The 25,166-nt window shown below is 43.8% G+C and overlaps 1 protein-coding gene across 3 annotated transcripts in view; it reads left to right on the top strand.

Moving 5' to 3' along the window:
- The first annotated feature begins 7,444 nt into the window (after positions 1-7,444).
- Heatr5a (HEAT repeat containing 5A) overlaps positions 7,445-25,166 on the top strand; it is a 119,621-nt gene continuing 101,899 nt past the window's right edge. For 2 of the 3 annotated variants that reach the window (XM_052738501.1, XM_052738499.1), the window contains exons 1-2: positions 7,445-7,545; positions 22,433-22,635. In XM_052738501.1, coding sequence (XP_052594461.1) covers positions 22,510-22,635 — 126 coding nt within the window. In that variant the 5' untranslated portion in view covers positions 7,445-7,545; positions 22,433-22,509. Of the gene's footprint in view, positions 7,546-7,777; positions 7,798-22,432; positions 22,636-25,166 lie in introns of those variants that run through there. The other variant, XM_052738500.1, reaches the window with a different exon arrangement.

Below are 25,166 nucleotides of genomic sequence, written 5' to 3'. Positions count from 1 at the left end.
GCAAAATGGAGGCATTTCTATGCTTATAATCTAATAAAATTAAACAAAGATGAGATAAAGCATTTAGACAAACCTGTAAGAAGCAATGAGATTGGACAGGCAGGAATGCATACTTTTCATCCCAGCACTTGGGAGGCAGAGGCAGGCAAATCCCTGTGAGTTGAGGCCAGCCTGGTCTACAGAGTGGATTCCAGGACAGCCAGGGCTGTTAGAAAGAGCCTGTCTTACAATAAAAAGATAAAAAGAAGAAGGAAGAGAAAGAAAGAAAGACAGAAAGAAAAGGAAGGAAGAAAGGAAGAAGGAAGGAAGAAAAGAAGGAAGGAAGGAAGGAGGTAGCAGCAGCAATGGGATTGAAGTAGATTAAAAATTTATATATATAAATATAAATATATGTGTGTACACACACACACATATATATACATATATATCCAGGACTAGATGGATTCACTGAAAAATTCTACTATTCTTTCAAATAAGACCTAACACCAAAAAGGTATTGTTTATTGTTTTGTCATAAATAATAAATAAGAAAATGTCTCTCTTGATTTTGGTCTCAGAATTTCAGCAAGAAGTGACAACAAAAGAGAAAATGTACAAGTCAATAAATCATTCTTAATTTGAGCAAGGACGGCCTCTAAGTGGGTCTGTGCTCTGCTCTGACAGTGTCTGTATGGTGGTAAATTGAGTTCAAGAGTGCATAATTCTATTCCATATCATTAACATTTTTCTTTTTTGTCCTGATGGATGACTCAGGGTCTACAAATTAGTGTAACCATATTTCATGAGCATCTTAATTTCTAGCTGTTTTTCATACTGGTCAGTTAAATATTCGGGTCCAGATTCAGTTCCTACCCCTAGGTTTTGTCACTAATGAAGGAATTTAACATATAAACTTATTTTCATTAGAATCTGCCTCAAGAATAATGAGATCTAAAGAAGCTAATGAGAGATTTATATTCATTAATAAACAGTAGCTTCTAAACCATTGGGTTTGCTCATTGATTTATTCTGTTTTTTTGAGGCAGGGCCTCTCTGTGTAGTCTGGCTGTCATGGAATTTGCTGTGTAGACCAGGCTGGCCTCGAACTCATAGAGATCCCCATGCCTCTGCCTTCTGAGTGCTGGGATCAAAAGTGTGTGCCACCATGACTGTGGTGTATTTTTTGCAATTTTTATTTAGAAAGCGAGAGTCATGTGTGTGATGTGTGTGAGTATGTGAAGGCACAGCAGATGCATGGAAGTCAGAGGACAACTTTCGGCAGTCCATTCCCTCCTCTCACTGTGGGTTGCAGAGCTGCGCTCCGGTGGTCAGACCAGCACAGCAAATGCTCTAACTTGCTAAACTAATCCACTGGCCCTAAACCCTAGGTTTTGTTTTAATTATCACACAGAGGGAGCACACAGCCCTAAATCACAGGATTTTAGGGATGATGCTTATATACTTTTTCTTTGTATTTGATAATTTGGCAAAAATAAAATTTATATGGGCCCTATCCTAAGTTCAATGTCTGGGCTAGACAAATAAAATTAATAATCTCAAGTTGTTAATTTGGTTATGAATTACTTGAGCCTTAATAGTGTCTTGTGTGTCCTTCCATCATATTTGGTTTTAAGGAAAGGAGCCTCTGTCATCAGCTTCATAGTCACACAAATCATCAGCTGGTAAATAAGATTTTTCTGGGTGCCTTCTCGGCTGCTTGTAAAGAATGAAGCACCCTTAATAAAAAACACTCACTTATTTTTAAGCCGTCTATCTGTACATAAACAAGCAGCTTGTCCGTGGCACTTGCAGCAGAAGCAGAGGGCCTGTGCGGTACTCAATGCAGTGCTCAGCTACAGCTCCCTGAGCATGTCCATTCCCTGGGTTCTGGCTTGTGTTTAGTGCACAGCGGCAAGCGTTATCAAAGTTTGTTCTTTCACCTTGATAGATGAACTCTGTGACTAATTTGGCACAGGATGGTGCTTCCTGTGGTTTCCATCAGGGACTTTGTGGCAGGAACTAAGTGACAAGCTGACCGAGGACTATTTTCTGATTGCCCTCAGCCCCGCTTTGGTGATCCCCCACAGGCACCAATCTTTTCCCGGAGTCTGCTCTGGATCCCACCGTCCACACGGCTCTCTCTGGCCACTGCGGGTGTGTTGCTGCCAGGTCCTCCTCTTGCTGCTGGAACTTTCTGTCTTGCTCCTTGCCCTTTCAGGGTCACTTCCTCCCCATCTTTCCAGGTACCACTGTGTTAAAGCTATATGCCAAAGATGGAAGTGCTCCTCTCCCGTACTTACAGCATCTTTGAACTGGCTTCCTGAAATCCCCCTCCCTGGTTTTCTGATTCTAACCAAGAGTTGTGAAGCCTGGTATTTCAGTTTTGTGGGGAGCGGAGGAAGCCCCGGGTGAGTACATTCTAAGCGCATGTGTATCGTTGACAGGGGCAAAGGCATGCTGAGTACTCTAAGGACTCGGACCCATGTGGAATTGGCAAAGCCGTTTACTCACACGGCCCGTAGGTCCTAAGCTCAAGAGCAGTGGCAAAGCGTTCCTCCGGAGTCCAAGCATGAGTGTCTATGAATGATTGATCACTGTGTGCAAAGCCTGGCAATTGCACCTCCCTCCTCCTGGATGTTTATAGACTGCCTTCTGGGTGTTTATAGACTGCTCAGCTATGGAGGCCTCCTACAGACTAGCTAACCCTGTGCTGTACCTAATAAGCACACAGCTCAGGGGTGTAGCTGACCCCAGCTTCACTGTGTGAGTGTGTCCGTTTTTCTCATTCCCTCTCCACCCCTAGCCAGACTTCCAGGACCCAAGCCTCAAGGGTCACAGCATAGTTTCTTTCTGTTGTTCTGATACAAATATCTTGATAAAAGGTAACTTAAGGGAGAAGGACTTATTTTAGCTCACAGTTCAGGGTGGCAAGAACTTGAAACAGTCAAGAGCAGAGAGAAAATGCATGCACGCATGCCTACTGCTCAACTAATGTTCTCCACACTCCTACAGTCTAGGACCCAGGGAACTGTGCTACCCGCGGTGGGCTGGGTCTTCTGAGTTCTCCATGCTCCTACAGTCTAGGACCCAGGAAACTGTGCTACCCGCGGTGGGCTGGGTTTTCTGACACGAATGAATATAATCATGACAATCCCTCACAGACATGCCACAGGCTATCCTGATCTAGGCAATCCCTCATTGAGACTCTCTTCATGGGTGATTCTAGATGGTTGTCAAGTTGACAGAACTAACCATTGTACCATGTGTAAGGGAAAACAGAAAAGTCGTAGCTGATTATAGAGTCATTCTAAAGCACACCCCACTGTTTGTCAATTATGTGTGTCTATACACAGGAAATTAAGGTTCCCCTCCCTAATATGTTGATGAAATTGATTTAACTTTCCTATCAGGCTCACGTGATTAAGGGCTAGCAACATTATACCCATAAAGTATTGTTTATATGACCAATAGCAATGAATTAACTATGAATCCAAAGTTGATATGCCACATGTACATCACTGTTCACAGCTAGGTAACTGCTGAAAGAAAGCCAAATAAGTGGAAATAATTGTAGAGGTAGTAGGATTATGTTCAAGTTGATGTTGATAATTTAAAATATGACCCCATACCTATACAATACTTTTACATGCTTAAAAAATCTTTTAGTTTAATTTTATTGTGTTATGTACATGAGTGTTTTGCAGTCATGTATGCATGCCTGGTGCCTTTGGAGGTCAGAAGAGGACATTGGATACCATGGGACCGGAGTTACAGATAGTTAGGAGCCACCATGTGGTGGCTGGGAATGGACCCTTGGTCCTCTTGAAGTGCAGTCAGTGTTCTTAACCACTGAGCCACTGCTCCAGCTCTATAAAAGCTTTTTAAGAAGCATTTGTGCAAGACATTTTACAGAATTTTGAATACATGTGCTGTGATAACATGGAAAACAGCCAGCAGTGATTCGAAAGGCCTGGTTTTAACATTTGAAAACTTCCCTTCTGGAATCTTACTCTAAACATGCACAAATCACTTCTCTAACAAGTCTCTCTTTGTTCCACTAGCCAGCTCCCAAATAACAACACAGAGACTTCTTATTAATTATGAAAGCTCAGCCTATAGCTTAGGCTTGTTCCTAACTAGCTCTTATAACTTAAATTAACCCGTTTATATTAATCTACATTCTATCATATGGTATTACCTCTCTTTCATCTTGTACCTCCTGTTTTTTCTCCATTTGCCTGGAGCCTCCATCATTCTTTCCAAAATCCTCTCTGTTCCTGGAAGTCCCACCTAACCTCTTCCTAGCTACTGGTCATTCAGCTTTTTATTACACCAATCACAGTGTACAAATATCTCACAACAGCTTTCTGGGCTTATTTCTTCAAAATCACAGCTACTTCATTTACCTTATGAGCTCTTCTTGTAAGAGTAACAACAGAAAATGTGATTTTATAAAATGGAAAGAGGCTCTCTGAGTGTAACATGCTCATTTGCCACAGGAGGAAAGTTCAAAGAAAGAGGTCAAATGCCTTACTTTGGAACAAAATCATAAACTTCATGCATGTGTACTCTATTTCTTTATCTGATGAGAGATTGAGGGTTGGGAAGGAACCTAAGTGCCCTTAGGATAAAATGGGAATGAAACTGTGGTAATTTTCTTGTGTAAAATACTGTTAAATACACTGGTGATATTTACCTTTGCTCGGGACACCTGTGTAGTGTTACTAGTGAGTTTAACTGCTTCCTTTGAGACTAAACAACTCAGGACTAGTCACTTGCCATCGCAGGTCACAATCCATGTTGATATCTTTAGACATCTCTTTGAATATGTATAATGATGCTTTGCCTACTGAGGAAATCTTACCCAGCTTTATGTTCTTACTGGAAATTTATACAGTTAGAGAAAGAAATGTAACTGTAAGCATGTGCATGAGTATATGCATTCTGATGGACTCCATGACTATGAATATACAAATATTCTCTAACTACATCCATTGATGCAGCCTGGGCAGTCATGCTGCCACTGCAGCAGCAAACAAACCTAGTGCTGCAAGATATAATTATCTAGCCCAACAGTGATGGTGCACACCTTTAATCCCAGCACTCGGGAGGCAGAGCCAGGCGGATCTCTGTGAGTTCGAGGCCAGCCTGGTCTACAGAGCGAGATCCAGGACAGGCACCAAAACTACACAGAAAAACTGTGTCTTGAAAAACCAAAAAAAAAAAAAAAAAAAAAAAAAAAAAGAGGGGGGGAGATAATTATCCATTAAAAGGAACCAGGGCTTCTCAAGAAATTGTTGCATTCACCCTGGTGAGCCTGGGTTATCTTAATTATGTCAGAAAGTAAAGGTGTGCCAAGAACATGAAAACATGTCTTAAAGGGCCCAGAATCTGGGTGATTGGTAGAGTGTATACTTAAGGCTTTACAATGTGTTATATCTTTTAAAATGTTTAGCTGTAGAATGTTGGGAAACAACCCATTACACAAACACACAGAAGCAAGAATGAATGAAGCTCCTACGGAGAAACTTAGGAGAATTTGATCATAAAAAGAGATGAAGGGGCTGGAGAGAGAGCTCCGTGCTGCTCTCGCAGAAGACCCTGGCTCAGTTCCCACATCAGGCAGCTCACAACTACCTTGGATGCCAGTTCTCATAGCTCCCGTACTTTCAATTCCGGCTTCTGTGGGTATCTGCATGTACATGGTGCACATAAAGATAAGCACACATACATACATATAAACAAACAAAACTGGGAGGAGTGGAGATCAGCCCTGAGTAAATGTATATCGCTAACATGGGCATGGCCATGTCAAGGACCCAAGGCTCAGACCCATGGCAGTGGCAAAGCCACTTCTGGTTCAAATATTTACTAATGATTGACCAATGTGCGGAAAAACTAGCAACTGCGGCTGACAATGCTGCCCACAGAGGCCTCCTATAAAGACTAGCTAACCCCCCCCCCCCCGCCCCGTGCTGTATATAATACATGTGCTGAGGTTTCCAGTGGGTTGTTACTGCCTAGTTGGTGCTACTCCATCAGAATGTGATCACCTTACCCCAACTTTTCTGCACCTGGGTCCTTTCTTCATCCCCCTCACTACCCCAGTCAGGTTTCTGGAACCAGGCTGTACAGGATGCAACACAAAACAAGAAAGAAAGACACTCACTGCTCTTGCAGAGAACTCCAGTTCAGTTCCCAGCACCCACATCAGGGAGCTCACCACTGGCTGTAACTCCAGTTCCAGGGGGTCTGATGCCCTCTTCTGGCCTCTGTAGGTACTGCATGTATGTGGTGCACATACACACATGTAGACCCACATACACATAAATAAAAATAAATATAAAAGTAAAAGTAAGTAAATAAATAATGGAAGCACACTATAATCAGCTTAATGAAGTTGTAACTCTGGATTCGGTGTTATAAATTATGAATTTCTAAACAAGGTTGTTTACAGGTACCTTGAAACAAGATAGCTTCTAAGAGTCTTCCTCAGAAAATACGCATTAATTACAAAGATTGAAAAAGTAACTTTACAGTGCCATTTAATGGGAAGTAATGAAAAACCAACACAAACACAAAAACACAATCACTTGTGAGAGTCCTCAAAGATCCCTAGCTTAAACTTAATCATGAATAAATATCAGACAAACTCAAAATGGAGGCCTTTCTATAAAAACAATGGGCTAATAAATCTTCAAGTGTCAAGGTTGTAAAAGTCAAGGTAAGGCTAAGGAAGTATTCCAGATTGAAGGCTGCTAAAGATATGAATTGCAAGTATCTAGAACACTTATTTTGGAAATGAAGACCTTTACTATAAAGAACCCTATTGAGACAATCAGCAAAACGAGTGTATCACTTAGAGTTTGGCTAAGATAGTTATTAAGACTATGTAGAAAGTGCTCAGGGACAGTGTGGCAAAACGTTAAATCTCAAAACAGTCAGGCGAATAATGTTTTTGTACTACGTTTGCAACCTTTTTGCAAGCTTGTTTCAAAACAAACAAACCAAAAAAAATTACGCTCTAACTCCTGATTGTAGTGGGAAAACACATTTCACTCGGGGCCACTCATTCCGTGTGCGATCTTCATACAACCCTTTAAGGTCCCTTCCCCGGGTAAGATTCCATCATATCCTACAGCTCCGGCCCTGCCTGAATTTTTCCACGCTCCTGTAGTGTCTTTGCCTTCTAAAGCCCCAAAGCCGCAACCATAGATTCTGGCTGGTGGCAAAAAAAAAAAACAGACAAAAATAGCTGTGGCCGGAATCTCCGGACTGCAAGACCGCTCGCTGTCCTAGACGATGACTTCGGCTCGGGCGCCCCCATCGCTCTCTCGGCAGTGGAGTAGTCACGCCTGCCACAGCGTGCGCTCTCTGGCTCGGCGGGCGGCTGGCGGGCCTGGGCGCGGGAGGGGCCGGGCGCTCCCAATGGCCGCTCCCGCCGCGCTGTCAGCCCCGCCCGCCCGCCCGCCCGCCCGCTAGCTCGCTCGGCCCCGCAGTCGCCTGCGGCGAGCCGGGTGCCGCTGTGCCGTCGCGGAGCCGGTAACGTGGCACAGCCGGGACAAGGTGTGAGCTCGGGGCATCTCTGCGGGCAAGCCGGGGGATGCGGAGGAGAGGCGGCGGGGGTGCGGCGCGCTCAGGGGCTGGGGCGGGGCGGCTGGAGCCCGGGTGGCGCGGGACCCCGGTGGGCGCGGTGCGGAGCCTGAGGACCCGGGGCCGGGGTGGGGACCGAGCCGGGGTCCGCGGGGTCCGGGCAGCAGCCACAGCCCGGACGCCGGGGCTGACCGCGGCGTGGCGGCTCTCCCCTGGGCACAACAGGTAGGCGGGGACCGCCGCTGCGGAGCCGGGACGCGGGAGGGGAAAGTCGGGGACCTGGTCGCCTGCCCCGCGGCCGGGGGACCCGCCCTGCAGTGCCGGGTCGGGCCCCAGCAGCAGGGAGTGGATGGTGCCTTAGGTTGCCAGAAGTTTCCCAGGTCTCCCGAGGAAGGAAGGAAAGCCTTCGCTGGGGGCGTTCGCGTAGTCCGAGGAAACGTTTGTTTGTGTGTGTTTTTATTTATTTGCTTATTCTACTTTCCTACACACCAGCAAGACATCGTTTCAAGACACCGTAAATCTTTAGGAACTTCGTAAAGCTCTTTGTGGTACTTATTAACCATAACGTGTACCTCTGGCAAGTTAAGGTAATTTGAACGATCAGGTCAGATAAATCAGATGGCTTGCGGTCCTTCAGGTTGTGTGTGTTTTATATGCATGCTAGGCGCCCTTAAGCAACTCAGAGCCTAGAGATAGGAGAAGTTTAAGGAAGTTAAAAAAAAAAGACCCTATACAGTTAGGAACTTTTAAAGGAACGAGTCATCAGCAGCGCTGGCCTTTAAATGGATGTGGCCAGAATTGTCTGGTTTTGTTTCCCAAACGTCTTAGGAACTATGTCTGAGTGTCTGAGGAACAGGTTTGATTTTACTATTTATGTATTTATTTATTTATTTATTTGAGACAGGGTCTCAAACCTGCCTCTGACTCCACAGAGTATTGGAATGAAAGGAGTTTGTTTACCTATTTATTTGTTTGTTTATTTATTTATTTGAGACCGGGTCTCAAACCTGCCTGTGGCTCCAGAGTTTTGGAATTAAAGGAGTTTGTTTACCGTTTTGTTTGTTTGTTTGTTTGTTTGTTTGTTTGAGACTGGGTCTCAAACCTGCCTCTGGCTCCAGAGTATTGAATTTAAAAGAGAGCTAACGAGAATGAAATTTTAAATAAGCATCCAAACTGAGATTTACCTTCTTTTAGAACTGTTGACTTTTTTTCTTTAGCAGGTAAAGCCAGGAGTTATATCACACACCTGTAGTTGTAGTGTTTAGGATGTTGAGGCAGAAACATGAAGAATTCCCAGCCAACCTGGGCTTGTGTAGAGGGATCCACACAGTAGTGAAACTCAGTTTCAAAAAATGAAATCAAGGAGGCAGTTCAGTGTAATACTAAGAGGCAGAGAACCCTGGAGGTTTGATTTGTTGTGCCTTGGAATGCAGTTACTTTACATAGATAGCTGACTTTAACCTTTGGTCCTCTTTATGGATCCTAGATTACGGCACCTTTCCTTGTTCTTTAGTTATTTTAGTGTTTGACTTTAGTAACAGAAAAGTCAGAATTCCAAATTAACTCTGGGGGGGGGGGGTGTTGATAGACACATGTATGTGCAGGCACTTGCACCATGAATATATGTTGAGGTCAGAGAGCCTTGCTCCACTTTCTCCTTTTTTGAAACAGGGTCACTCCCTAAATGGGGAGATAAGGTGGTGGCCTGCAAGCTTCTGCAGTCTTCCCCTCTCTGCCTGCTGCATCCTCTTTTTATGTGGGTTTGAACTCAGGCCCTCATTCTGCCTCAGCCAGCCTTCTTACCTGCTGAACCATCTCCCCAGAATCCCAAAGTACCTCTAAAATTTTTTAATTATTATCTAAAATTAACCTCATCAATTTAAACTAATGAATATACTCTCTGTGGGAAAATTGTCTTCGCCCTGTGCATTTTAACCTTCCTCCCACCCTTCCAGCTTAATGTTTAAAAGGGCAGTTGCTAACAACCTTTACTAGCCTTTCTTATGAATAAAATAAAGGATTAACTTCTGGACATTTTAAATTCAACTATTGTATATTGTTGATAACCTGTTTAATGACGTTTAGTCTTGTGTGATGCATTAGTATTCCCACAGTATCACTGAAGAATTTGGGTGGCTTTTTTCACTGAAACCATAAACAAGTAAAAGAAAAAAAAAGCCAAGAATTCCTTCTGAATCCTTTGAATTCTGGGTCCAGTGTAGTGCTATTAGGGTGTGGCTTTCCTGCTATAGTTACCTAGTTCATGGTTAAATCATTTCAGCAGCTTTGGTCTCTTGGGAGTGAAGAAAAGGGGGGATACTTTTTATGTTTCGTCAACTGATTTTTAGCTTTACTTAGATCTGGTCTGGTTTTTGTTTGTTTGTTTGTTGGTTTTGTTTTTTAATTTAGCCACTGTCTCCATCTCACACTCCTCCAGCGCTGGGAATCTGGTTCAGGGCCTTGAGCCTCATCCCTCCTTTTTAATATAACAGTCATGACGTCCATCCTGAGTTAATTTGCTCTTGACTTTTCCTTTAAACATGGCTAATGACAGCGTTGGATTACTAGATCAGTTAGAATATTATTGAAGTATAGATGTAGACCTGAAATAAAAGGCGTTGCTGTAGCAAGAATCAAATGAGATCGCTTCTTGGCCATTTGGGCTAAGATCAAGGGTAGAGCAGAATGGGATATTAGAACTCTGAGTAAGTACTCAGCAGATTCAAATTGGATATGTCTCCAGAATTACGAGGTTTTTTTTTTTAAGCACCTGTATAGGTACAGAATCTCTCAATCTTAATTTCAAAGTCCGGAAGGTTGTGAATGTTTTTTGTTAATCTCATTTGTTAGCATGGCTTGAACTGACTAAGGTGCTATTTGTAGTCATTATGTATCTCACTGTATGTGGGTATTCTTTTCTTTTTTTATGCTATAGAAATAACACTCAATTGATGATAGAGGGCTTCCCACATCAATGTGGAGATTTGATGCAATAGACTGTATATTTACTCTGTAAGATGGGTGGGTCATGACAGAAGGTGCCAGAAGGCAGAGAAACAAGGAGTTATTCCAAGGAGCTGTCATTGCAAAATGAGGCGTCTCACTGGACGGACGTCTGGCAGGGAGTGAGAAGCTCTGTCTGCCAAGAAAGCCCTCAGGAAGGTGCGGCTCCAAGAGGCCAGACGTGTGTGAAGTTGTGTGCTGGGTATTGTGGGCAAGTTGTGTTACAGATTGCACTGTGGAACCATGATATGGAACCACGGAACTGTGGAACCATGAAGATGAGCTGGAATGCTGGACCATAGTGTGGTAAAGGGTGAATCTGTCAGTGTTAACTAGAATAAGAGCTCTAAACGGGGGAAGGGGAAGAGGAATCTGATAGTGAAACGCGGAAGTTCTAGGTGGCAGATTGTGCAAGCAGCAAGTCCAAGGATAGAGTTTTTGAAAATGAGTAAGATTTCCTGCCCGAGCTTGCAGATTGTGCTGTGCTTGGGGATGGTGGCATCTCGTGTACTTTACAGTGCCTCATTTCTCTGCTTTTAAAGATACCCTTGTTAATAGTGTTCCATACCTGTTAGCTGCCTGCTCTGGATTATTCCTCCTCTGGGGGGGCTTGCCCTTTCACGTTTAATGCAGCGCACTCTTCCACTCTAGCTAAAATTGAGATAACTGGATTATTAATCATGTCAAAATGGAATGAATAGGCTTTGAGGGATGTATGTCAAATTTGTGAGTTCTCAAGCAATGAATTGCTGTTTAGACCTCTTTGTTTTTTACTTTCTGGTACTGGATATTGAACTAGGTACCAAGTGGCAAGACTGCTGGACCTTGTGACTTTTAGAGGCGTATCGGGGAGATGCAGACAAGGAATGCTTCTTTTACCTGAAAATGTGCCATTGGGTTCTTGGGTGCCCAGAATGAAATCTCCCACCTCAGAAACAGATGGGAGGGTTTGGTATGTAAAATGGAGAATTTTTTTTTTTTTTTTTTTTTTTTTTAAGGAATAAATACCAAGTAATATGAAAGCTACACTAATAATCCTTTAGGTCCTTGCTGATCTGCTGTCTGGGTTGAGAAGGCTTTCTGGAAGCTAATGTCTTTGAAAAACCTAGCACTTTAATGAAAAGCTTTAAAGTACTGGAGACATAGCGGAGTGAGGAGAAGAGAAAGAACGGCGGGTTGTAAAGGTTAAGATTCGTCAGCAGCTGTGGTCATTGTCTTTAACAGCAGCCATTGGCTGCAGTATGAGTAGTTCAAGGGACGTAGACATGGAAACGACATGGCTGCTACTCTGTTTTACATAAATAGTATTTTAGCTTTGAGCAGATTGTCTCCCTCTCTTCTGCTTTCGGGGTTCTTTCTTTACTTCCTTCCTTTCCTTCTTTGCTAGTATGTAAGTGCTTTAGCACCGAGGCACACCTCCAGCCTATAGACAGATTTCTTAATCCATTATCTCAGTCTGTAATAATAACACTACTTAGAGCTGGGTCCGGTGCCATGGGTCTGTAGTACTGGTTGCTTTGGTGAGCTCAAGGGAGATTGAGCTGATGAGTTTTTGTCAACTAGACTCACCTGACTAGGGACCCTCAACTGAAGAATTGTCCTGACTACTAATTGATGTAGGTGGCCTCATGGACTGTGGACAGCGTTGTCCCTAAGCACATGGGCCTAGGTTGTATAAGAAGGGTAGCTGAGCAAGCCAGTAAGCAGCGTTCCTCCATGGTGTGCTGCAGGTCTCACTTCCGGGCTCCTTACTTGAGCTCTTGCCCTGGCTTCCCTTCTTCCCTTGATGACAGTCGGTGGTGGAAGGATGGAGCAAATAAACCCTTTTTAATCCAAGTTGGTTTTGGTCGGTGGTTTGTTTATTTGTTTGTTTCTTTTTCTTTTTCTTTCTTTCTTTTGTTTTTTGTTTTTGTTTCGTTTTGTTTGAGAATGGGTTTCTCTGTGTAGTTTTTGTGCCTGTCCTGGATCTCTCGCTGTAGACCAGGCTGGCCTCAAACTCACAGAGATCCGCCTGCCTCTGCCTCCCGAGTGCTGGGATTAAAAGCGTGCACCACCACCGCCCGGCATTGGTCAGTGTTTTATCACAGCAAGAGAAAGTGAGCAAGGACAGAAGCAGGTACCAGAGGGTGGGATATTGCTGGGAGGGACCTGACCTTGTGCCTTATGCCTTGGACTGTTGTGTAGAGGATTTTGGAAGTTTGGGTGGGAGAAGCCATTGTGTGCTCAGACTTTAATGAGCTGTTATGGGAACTTAGAAGATGAGAATGCTGGGAGGCGTGCAGACAGTGGAGGCCTGGCTTCTGAAATTTCAGAGTGAAGTGTCAGAGTGTCTAAGACTGTGAAGGCCATTTGTGTGGTATGTTTGAATTAAGAATCTGTGGAAATAACACCTTTGATTTACTGAGGCAATAGATGCTGGTTCGCTAGGGCTGAAAAAACAGCTGTGATCAACAGGAGACCAGTATTACTGAGGTGAGACTTTCTGGGGAGTATTTCCTTAGGGTCAGCACATAGACTGTGGTTCAGAGGGTTCAAGGCTGCATCTCAGAGTGGCAGCGGAACTTAGTGATGTGTAAGTGTCCCCTGTGTGGTGCTGGGTTTGGAGGCATGATAGTGCAGGATTGCGGGTTTACGGAGAGAAGCTGAGGCTTGGCACCATGTAGCAGGTCCCTGAAGAGAGGCTAGGAGGCCCCTGGTGAAGGCGCAGTCTCTGTTGCAGACCCAGCATATTAGCAATACCAGCACCATGGGGCAACCACTACCAACATCCCCAGGTATGGAGGGAGCTGGCCTGAGCCTGTGAGACAGGTTGTATGTGTTGCAGGTGGCAGAGCTGGGGAAATAGAGCTTCCCAAGCCCGGAAGATTGTGAGTCCCAGATGCTGGACATGGAGCTGGAGAATTTGCCGGGTGTTATTTTTGTGTTGACTTCAGTATAACTAAGCTTGTTTTTTTCCCCACTTAGAATAAGAAGTATCTGACTTATTTTTAATTATACAGGAGCCCTCAGTTGAGAATCGTTGGACTTTTTGTTTTGTTTTTGAAATAGATTCTCCCTATGTATCCCTGGCTGTCCTAGAATTCATTATGTAGACCAGACTGATCTCAAACTCAGAGATCTTCCTGACTCTGCCCCTTAAGTGCTTGACTTAAAGGTGTGTACCATGATGCCCAGCTTTTTTTGAGACAGGGTCTAATAATGTCTCCTTAGCTGTCCTGGGACTTTGTATTATTTACTTTTCTGTTGCTGTGATAAAACATCACAGCTCAAGACAGCTTATAGAAGGCAGAATTTATATGGGCTTACGGTTCCAGAGCAATAAGAGTCTATCATGGCAGGGAAACGTGGCAGTAGCAGGCATGGTGGAGGGAACGGGAAGCTGGGAGTTCACATGTTAATACTAACATGAAGCAGCAAGATCAAACTTGAAGTGTGTGGTGGTTTGAAAGAAAATGGCCGGCAAAGGGAGTGGCACTTTGAGGCCTTGTTGGAGGAGGCGTGTCGTTGTGGATGCTCCAGCTTTGCTCTGTGTGACACTCAGTCTACTTCCTGTTGCCTGCATATCAACATGTAACAGCTGTTGGGGTCCAAAGATCAACCCACAAAAGACCACCACTCATGTATGCAGAAGCAAGAGCAGTTATTTCTTGAGAGAAGAATTCCTGCATGCGGGGGTCAGCCACACAAGTGGTGATGACCTCCAGAGAAGCTCGCAGGCTCCTTTTATGGAGAGCCAGGAGGAGATTAGGTCATCCTAAACATGATTGGCCAAGCGAGCAGCAGCCACACTAGTATGTTTCTGATTGGCTGGGGCTGTAAGTGTGCAATATCTCCTCACCTGCCTTATCAGAAACAGAACTGAGACCTAAACAGAAACTGAGACCTAAACAGGAATTGAAACTCAGGCCTGGTAGAGGCTGGGGCCAGGAGAAGCCCACCATGGTGCTACCGAGGCCTCTCACAGCTGCCTCTCCAGCACCATGACTGTCTGCACGCTGCCATGTCCCGCCATGATGATAATGGACGGAACTTCTAACTAAGTGAGCCACCCTAATTAAATGTTCAGCACCATGCCTTTCTGCACGCTGCCATGTCCCGCTATGATAATGGACGGAACTTCTAACTAAGTGAGCCACCCTAGTTAAATGTTCAGCACCATGCCTTTCTGCACGCTGCCATGTCCCACTCTGATGATAATGGACGGAACTTCTAACTAAGTGAGCCACCCTAATTAAATGTTTTCCTTTATAAGAGTTGCCGGGGTCACGGTGTCTCTTCACAGCAACAGAAACCCCAACTAAGACAAAGGAGCACCAACTTCTAATCTCAAAACCCGTCCCAGTGATGTGCTTCTTCCACCTGAACCTCCCCTGACATGCCACCAGCCAGGACTGAGTGTTTAAATGCCTGAGACTGGGGGGGGAACGCTTCTTATTCAGACCACCATAGATGGGACTGGACAGATGGTTCAGCTGTTAAGAGTCCTTAACAGTTCAGTGGCTCATGCAAAGGACCTGGGTTCAGTTCCCAGCACTCACATGGTGCTCACAGACATATGTAACTCCAGATCTTGAGTTCCAAGAAATCTGATGCCCTCTGTGGGCAGAGAAGAAGAAACCACCATAGACTCTTAATGTAGACCAGTCTGGCCTGGACTTCCAGAGAGCTGTCTGCCTCTGTCTCCCAAGTGCTAGGATTAGCACCCAGTGGAGATGTTGGATTTTTAAAGAGAACTTGGACTTTCAAAGCGTTGAAATTTTTAAAGACTAAGGGACTTTAAAGTTGGACTGTGGCAGCGGTCCTTTGTGGTCTCCGCTTTGGTTCTCGCCCCCAGGTTCTTTATTTGAGTACCTGCCTTGGCTTGATGATGGACTTGATGGGAGGATGACGCCAAGTAAACCTTTTTCAACCTCTCAAGTTGGTTTTGTCCAGTGGTTTATCGTAGCAACGGAAAACAAATTGGATAGGGAGTGCGCAAATCCAAGGCCTGTCTAGTCTACAGGGTTCCAGGCTAGCCTTAGCATCCATGAGACTGCCTCAAAATCAAAAGTAAGAGGGCACCTAGTTCAGTGGGTGTTTGCCTAGCATGTGCAGGGTCCTAGGTACAATTCCCAGTTTTCATTGGTGGTGGTTATACAAGTGTGTTTATTTTGTTTGTTTTAGGTTGTTTTTTGTTTGTTTGTTTGTTTGTTTTCAGACAGGGTTTCCCTGGCTGTCCTGGAACTCACTCGGTAGACCAGGCTGACCTCAAACTCACAGAGATCCATCTGCCTTGAGAGTGCTGGGCTTAAGTAGTGCACTACCATGCTCGACAGGTATACAGTTTTTATTTCTCATTACTCTTTCTTAGTGTTGGTTTCTGCTGCTCAGTCTTTCCTCACCCCAGAACACTTCCTTGTGCACTTCGGGTCTTCTGTGTGTCGTCTGGGCAGAGAGAGACCAGAACCCGCTGTCCTCCAGTTGGAATTTCCAGTGGCGATCTCTCTTCCTTAGATCTAACTTGCCACTCTCTTACCCAGGCAGTAACATGCCATACTCTGGAAAACCAGGGGGAAGGAAATCCTGTGCCCGCCTTTGCCCTTCCTCACTCTAACTTCTTCCCAGTTCTTGGTCCGTGTGACTCCCGTTTCTTTCCTGACCCACCCTGGTTCTCTGCTCTGCGGTCTGTCCCCACGGTTCTTGGGGCATTGTACATGTGCTGTCCCCTTACCTTGTATTGTGAAAGGGTGAGAAAAACATTCTTCCAGTTCCTACCAAGGCTGAGGAAAATCTTGAAATCTCCGTACAGTGAATGAATTGCTGCTACATATGTATGTTTTTTTCATTTATATTAAAATAAGGTCTTTGGCTTTGGAGTTTGGTAAGAAAACATAGACCTATTTGGTTATATGGGTGTATATTCAGAATTCCAAGAATTCAAAATTTAAATTTGTGATAACAAATGATTTTCAGTTTGGAGACAGTATGAACATGTACTTACTTAAAATGGAAATGACGGGATTTGGGGAGATGGAGTAGTAGTTAAGAGTGGACACTGCTTTTGCCCACGACTCAGATTTGGTTCCCAGTGCCCACTCCAGGCAGCTCATAATCATCTTTAATTCCAGCTCCAGGGGACCTGATGTGAGCACCTACACTCCAAGGTATATACCCTTCAACACACATGCATAATTTAAAATAATACATTTTTTAAAATGTGTAGACAAAATGGTTGAAGTTGTAGTCAGTTGGTAAAGCGCTTGCCTACCAACTTGCTTGCTTGGGACACTGGGCTCAGACCTTAGCACCTAGTAAGTGGGCGTGATAGTGCAGGTCTGGAGTAGGAGTGGTGGGTCTAACGCTGTTGGTGCTGAGATTTGTGTAAAATAATTGTCTTAGTAACACCGCCATCCTTTGATCGCAAAGCACAAACAACTGCACCTGTGTATTGACAGCTTCTGTATGTATCTAAGTGTGTACAGTCTCCTTACTCATGATTTTCAGACAAGGGCTCCTGTACCACAGGTTGGCCTCAAATTCTGTGTAGCCAAGTATAACCTTGAACTCCTCATCCTCCTGTCTCCATCTCCCAAGTGTTGGAGTTACTGGGGTGTCCTTCCACATCCAATTCCATCTTTACAGGAGCTGCCGTGGCAGGATCCTCAGATCTTCCACCTCTTTAACCACTTCTTAGAAACCGCTCAGAAATTGACTGAAGCCTTAGGAGGTGAGGCAGGAGGATGAGGAGTTCAGGGCAACCCTGTGTCAAAACAAACACAAATGAGAAACTGTCTGACGTGTCTGGGAGATACCCCTTGGCAAGTTTGCACAGAATGCATATGGTAATACACTGATATCCTGCCTCGTGGCTTTTCAGTCTCGTTTATTGGCATGTTCGTATTTTTCCTCATTGAGGCAGTTACCCAGTACCTCAGGATACTCACAGTCAAGAAGACAGCACCTCATTTTTCTCTTGGTGGTGAAGCACTAGCTAATGCCTTGTGTGCCTCGGGAGGTCCTGTTCCGTGACTTGTTGTTTTCAAAGCCCTGATCACAAATGGGGACCTGAGGTTAGAGCACTCAGCTGTGCTGTAGGTGATTACTGTTGATTTTGGGGGTTGCTTCAGTTTGAAAAGCTTAGGTTGGTAAAAATGGTTTGTATAGAGTTGGTGTTTGTTCAGCCTTATTTAACAAAAGCAGAGAAACTGAAGACGGAGGCCGAGCTGAAGCTGCTGTGGTGCCTTTTGAGTAGTAAGAATCAAGAAACGTGTTGGAAATTTAATCCAGTGGCGTGCAGGACTGGGGCACTTAGTCCCGCTGCACTCGGTCCCATTTTCTGATTATTCTCCACATCCTCCGGGGACACACTGGCAGACCAGTCCAGTACATTGTCTTGTGTCTCATCTTCTCCTTGTTGTCATTATTTTCTTTCCTTCAAAGTAGGTTTTTTTTTTTTTTGGTTTTTGAGAAAGGGTTTCTCTGTAGCTTTGGTGCATGTTCTGGACTAGCTCTGTAGCCCAGGCTGGCCTCGAACTCACAGAGATCCGCCTGCCTCTGCCTCCCGAGTGCTGAGATTACAGGCGTGCACCACCACTGCCTGGCTCCTTCAAAGTAGTTTTAAGAAACCAAAACAACTAAAAAGATTGTATGTGTGTTTAGGAAAACTGCCTCATTTTCCACCTTGGTTTTCCCATTTGCAAGAGAAGGCAATAAAAATAAGCACTCCGGGGGCTGGAGAGCTGGCTTGGCGTGTGAGAGCATGTACTGTTCTTGCAGAGGAGCCGAGTTCAGTTCTCAGCACCCGTGAAACTTAAATAGAAAAAACGAGGGGTGAGGGGGATGGATTGGCGGTTAAGAGTGCATACTGCTCTTGCAGAGGAGCCTAGTTTGGTTCCCAGCACCCGCTTCAGACAGCTACAGCCACCCATCACTCCAGCTCCAGGGGATCCAACGTCGCCGCCTCCACAGCATTCATGTGTACACATAGACTTAAAAAAAATAATAATAGATTTTTAAAAAATAGCTACCCTATCAACCTTTTTGAGGTTTATTTTAGAAAATAAATGTTACACACTTAAAAGTGTTGCACAACTGCCGTAGTAAGTGATCAGATATTAGCAGCCGTTAAAATTGCTGCTGGCGGCCGGGCAGTGGTGGCGCACGCCTTTAATCCCAGCACTCGGGAGGCAGAGCCAGGCGGATCTCTGTGAGTTCGAGGCCAGCCTGGACTACCAAGTGAGTCCCAGGAAAGGCGCAAAGCTACACAGAGAAACCCTGTCTCGAAAAACCAAAAAAAAAAAAAAAAAAAAAAAAAAAAAATTGCTGCTGGCATTAGAGTTGGAGCAGTGGTTTTATGAAGTCATTTTTTTCAAGCAACTATACTTTGAGAAATAGATCCCACCTAGGTGTGGTGCTGCATGGCTATCGTCCGAACTACTCAAGAAGCTAAAGTAGGAAGATTGCAAGTTTAAGGTTAGCTTAGGTAGCATACAGCAAGACTCCATCTTACAAAAGGAAACCTATGTCTAAACATTGCTATATGTGTTCACTTTCAGTAGATAAATCAGTTCCTATCTCAACAGAAATATGAGTGGAAGAGGAAATTAGCAAAGTGGAGTTCTTCAGTGTATGTAGGGTGTGGCTGTATTACAGTTTGCAGGAGGCAACGCTGAATCTGCAGCCATCTTCCTAAAGCCAGACTTAGGTCGGAGCCTCTGTCTGCAAAGTGCGTTCGCTTCTCGCCTTCAGAGTGCGGGTGTGCGGGTCTCAGGTGCGGCCAGCCGGAGCGGGAAAGGTGAGATCGCCTTAAGAACTGGCTGCCGCCATTGAGGAGAGTGGCTTGTGAGGGCTGCATGGGAAGCATTAGTGGGAACTTTGTGCCCTGCTCTTGGGCTCGAGCTTTTTTGCTGAATTATTTATTATCACATTGTATTAGCTATTTTGCTTCTTGATAGATCATTTTACACCACAATATTGCTGCTGTCTAAGGAAGAAAAATGTCTTCTCAGCAGCACCGTCGGCCTCCTGAAAGGGTAATTTGATTCTTAAGATGGTCATTTGCCCCGGTGATCACAGAACATTTATTTATTTATTTTTCCCTCTAGAGTCATAGATACTGAGGACAAAAGTACTGTATGCTTAGTAGGTTTCTTCTAAAAAAGTGTACCTCTAGCATTTCTGAATTCTGTCCTTAATTGTGAATATTTCAGCCAGTTCATTTTTCTAATTCTTTTTCCTTGTGTGTATGGCATGCATGTATATAAGCTTGTTTAAGGCTGGGGGACATGCGTGTAGGGGCTGTACAGACAAATGCCTGAGCATGCTGTGAAGGCTGAAAGTTGGCCTCAGGGTTCTTCCAAGTCGCTTTCTACCTTACTCATTGCGGCATGGTCTGTCATTTGAACCCAGAGCTCCTCATATGGTTAGTCTGGCTAGCCAACTTGCTCCAAAGATCTCATTTCTCCCTCCCAAATGCTGGGATGATAGGCAGGCCGCCAAACTCACCTAGCATTTACCAGGATGGGTTCTAGGCTCTTGACTCTGATCATTACTCTGTGGGACAGATTCACTAGCCACTGGGCCATTTCACCAGCCCCATTTTGGTAATTCAAGAAAGGGAAAAGCTTTATAAATAAGCTATAATTCATCTTATTTCTGCAAAACTCTTAGAAGCATTGTTTGTGTTATTCTTTGGGTTTGTTTGTTAGTTTGTTTGGAAACGGTTTCACATAGCCCAGGGTGGCTTCAATGTCGCTGTGTGTCTAAGGATCCTTGACTACTGCCTCTACCTCCCAAGTAGTGGGTCACTAGCCAGGTGATGCCTGGATGCTTGTATTGTTCTTTGCCCCTTAAAGGTGACACTTCTGAAAAGAAACTAAGCTGGGTTTTGAGTGACTCTGGGTGCCCTGTCGTGGACAGTACTAGGCATGTTGGCAGAACCGATTGGGAAGAGGCCACCGATTGGAATGGCTGCAGCACAGAGTGAGAAGCTAGTTAGAGCTGGACAGAGGTGGGTTTGGTCCGGGATAGGTCCTGAAATCTAGACGTGGGTCCATAGCAGCTGACATAAGTAAGATCCAGTGTGTAGTCGTGCACGGGCCTTTCAAATGTCTAGTAATTATGATGATGTGGTAGTGTAAACATGTTATACTAGGAAGCACCCAGAAAGAAATCAAATGAAATAAGAACCTTCCTACATCTCACACCTGATTTTCTAATATACCTTTCTGGCTTTTCTATTGAAATAGTTAGTTTTGCTTAGGGAAACGTAGAGCATGCATTCCTGATATTTTAATTACCTGTAGCAGTCAGTCGTTTCTCTTTGCTGCCTTAGAGAACTCGTGTGGATGTGTGCTCCTTCGCATGTGCTCCATGCTCTGGATGACAGCTGCTTCTCCTGGAAGCTGCTGTGGTTTTGTTTCCTAAAAGGGGTCTTGCTGTGTTCCTAGGCTGGTATCTAGGCTCGAATGATCCTGCACTTTCAGTTTCTTCAGTAGCCGGGCTAGAGGTTTGCATCATCACACTGGAGTAGGAGTCTTTTTTGTTTGTTTTATTTTTGTTTTGCTTTTCAGCACAGGGTTCCTATGTTTAGCCTTGGTCATTCTGGAACTTATCCCATAGACCAGACTAGCCTTGAACTCTCAGAGATCCATCTGCCTCTGTCTCCCGAGTGCTGGGATTACAGGTGTGCACCATCGTACCCAGCTAGAGTAGTAGTATTTTTAATAAAATTAATTGTATTTGGGGTGTGTGTGTGTGTGTGTGTGTGTGTGTGTGTGTGTGTGTGTGTGTGTGTAAAACTCAGAGGACAGCTTGCAGGAGTCCGTTTTCTCTTTCTACTATGTGGGGCCTGAGACTTGAACTTACACTGTCAGGCTTGGTGGCACGTGCCTTTACTTGCCGAGCCATCTCTCTGGCCCTCAAATAGTATTATTTATTTATTTTGTAGACAGCTTTTAAAAATTACTTGAATAATTTTTCTGCATTTTATTGTGATCTTTTTAAAAGTACAAAAAAATATAGACTAGTAAAATGACCCCTCTCATGTCCACCACTTATCAGTTAATATTTTGCCATATTTTATGGTTGAGTTGATCATTTAAAAATATGTTACTGCAACATACTTAAGCACAAACTTCCTTAAAAATAAAATATGAGCACCGTCCCATGCTCATATCACCTGTTAAAATTAGTGTGAATTTCTGTGTCCTGTGCAATCTAGAAAGGCTCGATGCACAGAGATGCTGGTGAGTAGGCCCGTTATTAAGGCTCCACGGGGTCTGGTCACACAGATGTGATCCATGCTTTACGGTTCTGGAGAAATCCCCCACGAGCCATCAGAAAGGTGTTCACAACTGACCTCCAATAAGGTGACTCTGCTGGTGAAGACGGGTGGTCCTAAAACGCCTCAAGCTGCAAGTGGTTCTTGATTGGGCCAGAGCACTCGCTCCAGAGACCCAAGCCAGAGTGGGGAAGTGCTCAGGTTCTCTCCAGGGTTTTAGTAAGCTGGCCAGCGATTTGGTCACTTGTTAAAATACCTATAACACATTTTAATAGAAAGGTATTTAGGGTGCAGTGAACACTGAAAACCTAACATTGACCTCATTAGTTGACCCTGAAACTTGGAGAACTTAAGTGGATTATCTCTTGGTTTTAGTGATTTTGTTTTGTTTTTGTTTGTTGACAATCTGCCCTGTTTGGCCCGCCTGTCCTTTTGAATGGGAAGATGAATTTGGGTCAGCTAACTGGAACTTACTATTGGGACCTTTCTGGGATTCACCCTGCAGCAGTTCTAAGGATATATTTAGCCATGCTTTTACTTCTTATAGAATTTTCCAGCAATCCGATCGCCTTTCACAGTGTGTTGCTTCCGTTGCAGGTTTTGGTCCTTAGGTGTACTGACTGCGTTTATAAATGAGAAGACCTGTGACCAGCTGAGAGAATTCGCTGCAAGGAATGGAATTAGCTCACAGCCTGCTGCTCAATGAAGAAGCGTCTAGTCAGCTAGGTGAAGTTCAGAAGGCTGAGTTTATTTTCGAATGGCTGAGATACTTGGAGAAGCTTTTGCTTGCAACCAGCAGGGTGGGTAACATCACAAAAGCTGGTTTGTTCCATAATGTGCCAGGAATGTTTGGTTCCATTTGTTCGTTTTCTTGCTTTGTCTATAGTCTATATTAGTTTGTAAAAGGTACAGTTTCTTAAGACTTAGCAATGAAATGTGATAGATTCCTTGCTGCTTAGCAATGAAATGTGATAGATTGCTTGCCGTTTCTGAAATGTCAATTTTAATTTTACAAGTTCAAAGAAGCAGAAAGAAATTAGCCAATGTTTGTTGTAGTACTTTAAAAATACATATAACACTTGAACTGGAAATATAGCTCAGTAGTAATGTTAGCATGCATGAAGCCTTGAGTTCAGCCACCAATACTGGAGAGCGCACACACATGCACACGCAAACACTTAATCACAACCACAGTGTATTATGTTTCATCTTCATTATCTTTTGCATCTTGTGTTTCTCCAAATACATAAAGTCCTGATGTCCTATGGGGCTAAACAAAATCTCATTGGAATTTTACTTTCAGAAACTGTAAGAGGTGTCAGGAGAATATGAATTGATTTTTATATTCCCTCTCATAAAGCTCATGAAATAGATGGAAAGAAAGAAAACTGATTTCTCATATTGTGTGCCTACACATTTGGCCATGTTGCATTCATGGACATGAGGTGGCAATTCTGGACACTCTCGCATCCATCTAAAATGAGGACGTTTTATATAATCACAGTGTTGTACGTAATACAAAAGTAATTTAAACACACTGCTCATGGGGGAAGTCTGGGTTATACATCACACAGAGAGAGAGAGAGAGAGAGAGAGAGAGAGAGAGAGAGAGAGAGAGAGAGAGAGAGAGAGACATGTAGGATTTAACAAAAGATAAATGTTTGTTAATTTAAAAACTGATTTTAAATCACTTAAAAGCCTTTCTAGTTCTGAAACAGTTTGTTGTTACTAGGCTCTATAATATAAACATTTGATAAATTTGCTTATCTTCAAGAAGAACTTAAAAGAAGTTTCTAGGTTTGGGAAAATAAGCTTAACAAAAGATAAACTTCTGGGGCTGGAGAGATGGCTTAGTGGTTAAGAGCACCAGCTGCTCTTCCAGAGGACCCAGGTTCCATTCCCAGCACCCACAAGGCAGCTTACAACTGTCTGTAAGTCCAGTCCTAGGGGGTCCAGTGTCCTCTTCTGGCTTACAAGGGCACTAGAGAACATGTGCATACATGTGGGCAAAACATCAGTATACTTCAGATTTAAAAAAAGAAATCCCTGGGCAGGCGTCTCCATGACGGGTAAGGGGACCTGCTGACGTCCCATGCAACCCAAGTCAGAAGCTCATTATTTAATAAAAGGGGGACCTGTAAGTCCCTGGCCCCCGTTTTGGGTAACTGTTGCCTTGCTTGAGGATCTTGACCTTGATATCCTCCCTATGCTAATTCCCTGCCAGGTTCCACCCTCCTGAATGCTTAAGGGAAGTTCCTTGTCTGTGTGTCCTGAATAATGGGCGTTAACAGCTTAGATGCAAGATTGTAAAACATCAGTAGCGAACTTCTGCCCTCCGGGGTTCGGGGTTCTCCCATTGTGCTGTAAGCCTGTATTTAAGACCTCCTCCTTCAATAAATGACATTCGGCATTTAAAATTAAAATATATATATATATATAATTGAATGAATACTGCGAATGTAATCTATGAATACCACAAATGTGATTAATATGAGTGTAATTGATGAATATCATGAGTGTAATTTTAAAAATAAAAAAATAGGGAAATATTTACTATTATTATTTCAAAATTATTGTAATAGCAGCAATTTCATATGATGTGCCCTGGTAGTATATGAAGTAGAATATTCTTGCCAAATAATGCCCACTTTGTCATAAGGATTATTTTGAGCAAAGGCATTAGAAAACTATCTTGACCTGTCCCTTTCTCCTGTGGGGGTTGTCTTTCTTACACGAGAAGAAAAGTAACATTCTTATCATCATTAATGAGAGGCTAAAGGCTGAGAAAGTCTATGTTAACAAATTTTGTTAACAAATTTTGTTTCTAGTTTCTTCCAATATCCTGTGGAAAAGTCCTTTGGTGGTCTTATGTTTGCATAATTTATTTCTCTTTATCTAATTTAGTATATAAAAATTCAGATCAAGGCCGGGCGGTGGTGGCGCACGCCTTTAATCCCAGCACTCGGGAGGCAGAGCCAGGCAGATCTCTGTGAGTTCGAGGCCAGCCTGGACTACCAAGTGAGTTCCAGGAAAGGCGCAAAGCTACACAGAGAAACCCTGTCTCAAAAAACCAAAAAAAAAAAAAAAATTCAGATCAAAAAAAAAAAAAGAAATCTTGGTTTTGTTTGTTTTGAGACAGGGTTTCTCTGTGTAGCCCTGGCTGTCCTGGAACTCACTCTGTAGACCAGGCTGGCCTCAAACTCAGAGATCCACCTGCTTCTGCCTCCTTAGTGCTGGGATTAAAAGCATGCACCATCACACCTAGCTGGAAAAAGGCTTTTTGTTTGTTTGTTTGTTTGTTTTGTTTTTTAAGATAAAATTCTGTTTGCTG

The sequence above is a fragment of the Peromyscus californicus genome, unplaced genomic scaffold (genome assembly GCF_007827085.1).
Source record: "Peromyscus californicus insignis strain IS unplaced genomic scaffold, ASM782708v3 Scaffold_15__1_contigs__length_86483966, whole genome shotgun sequence".
Classification (NCBI taxonomy): domain Eukaryota; kingdom Metazoa; phylum Chordata; class Mammalia; order Rodentia; family Cricetidae; genus Peromyscus; species Peromyscus californicus.
The sequence above is the reverse complement of the archived record's forward strand: the minus strand, read 5'-3'. Positions and strand labels throughout refer to the sequence as shown.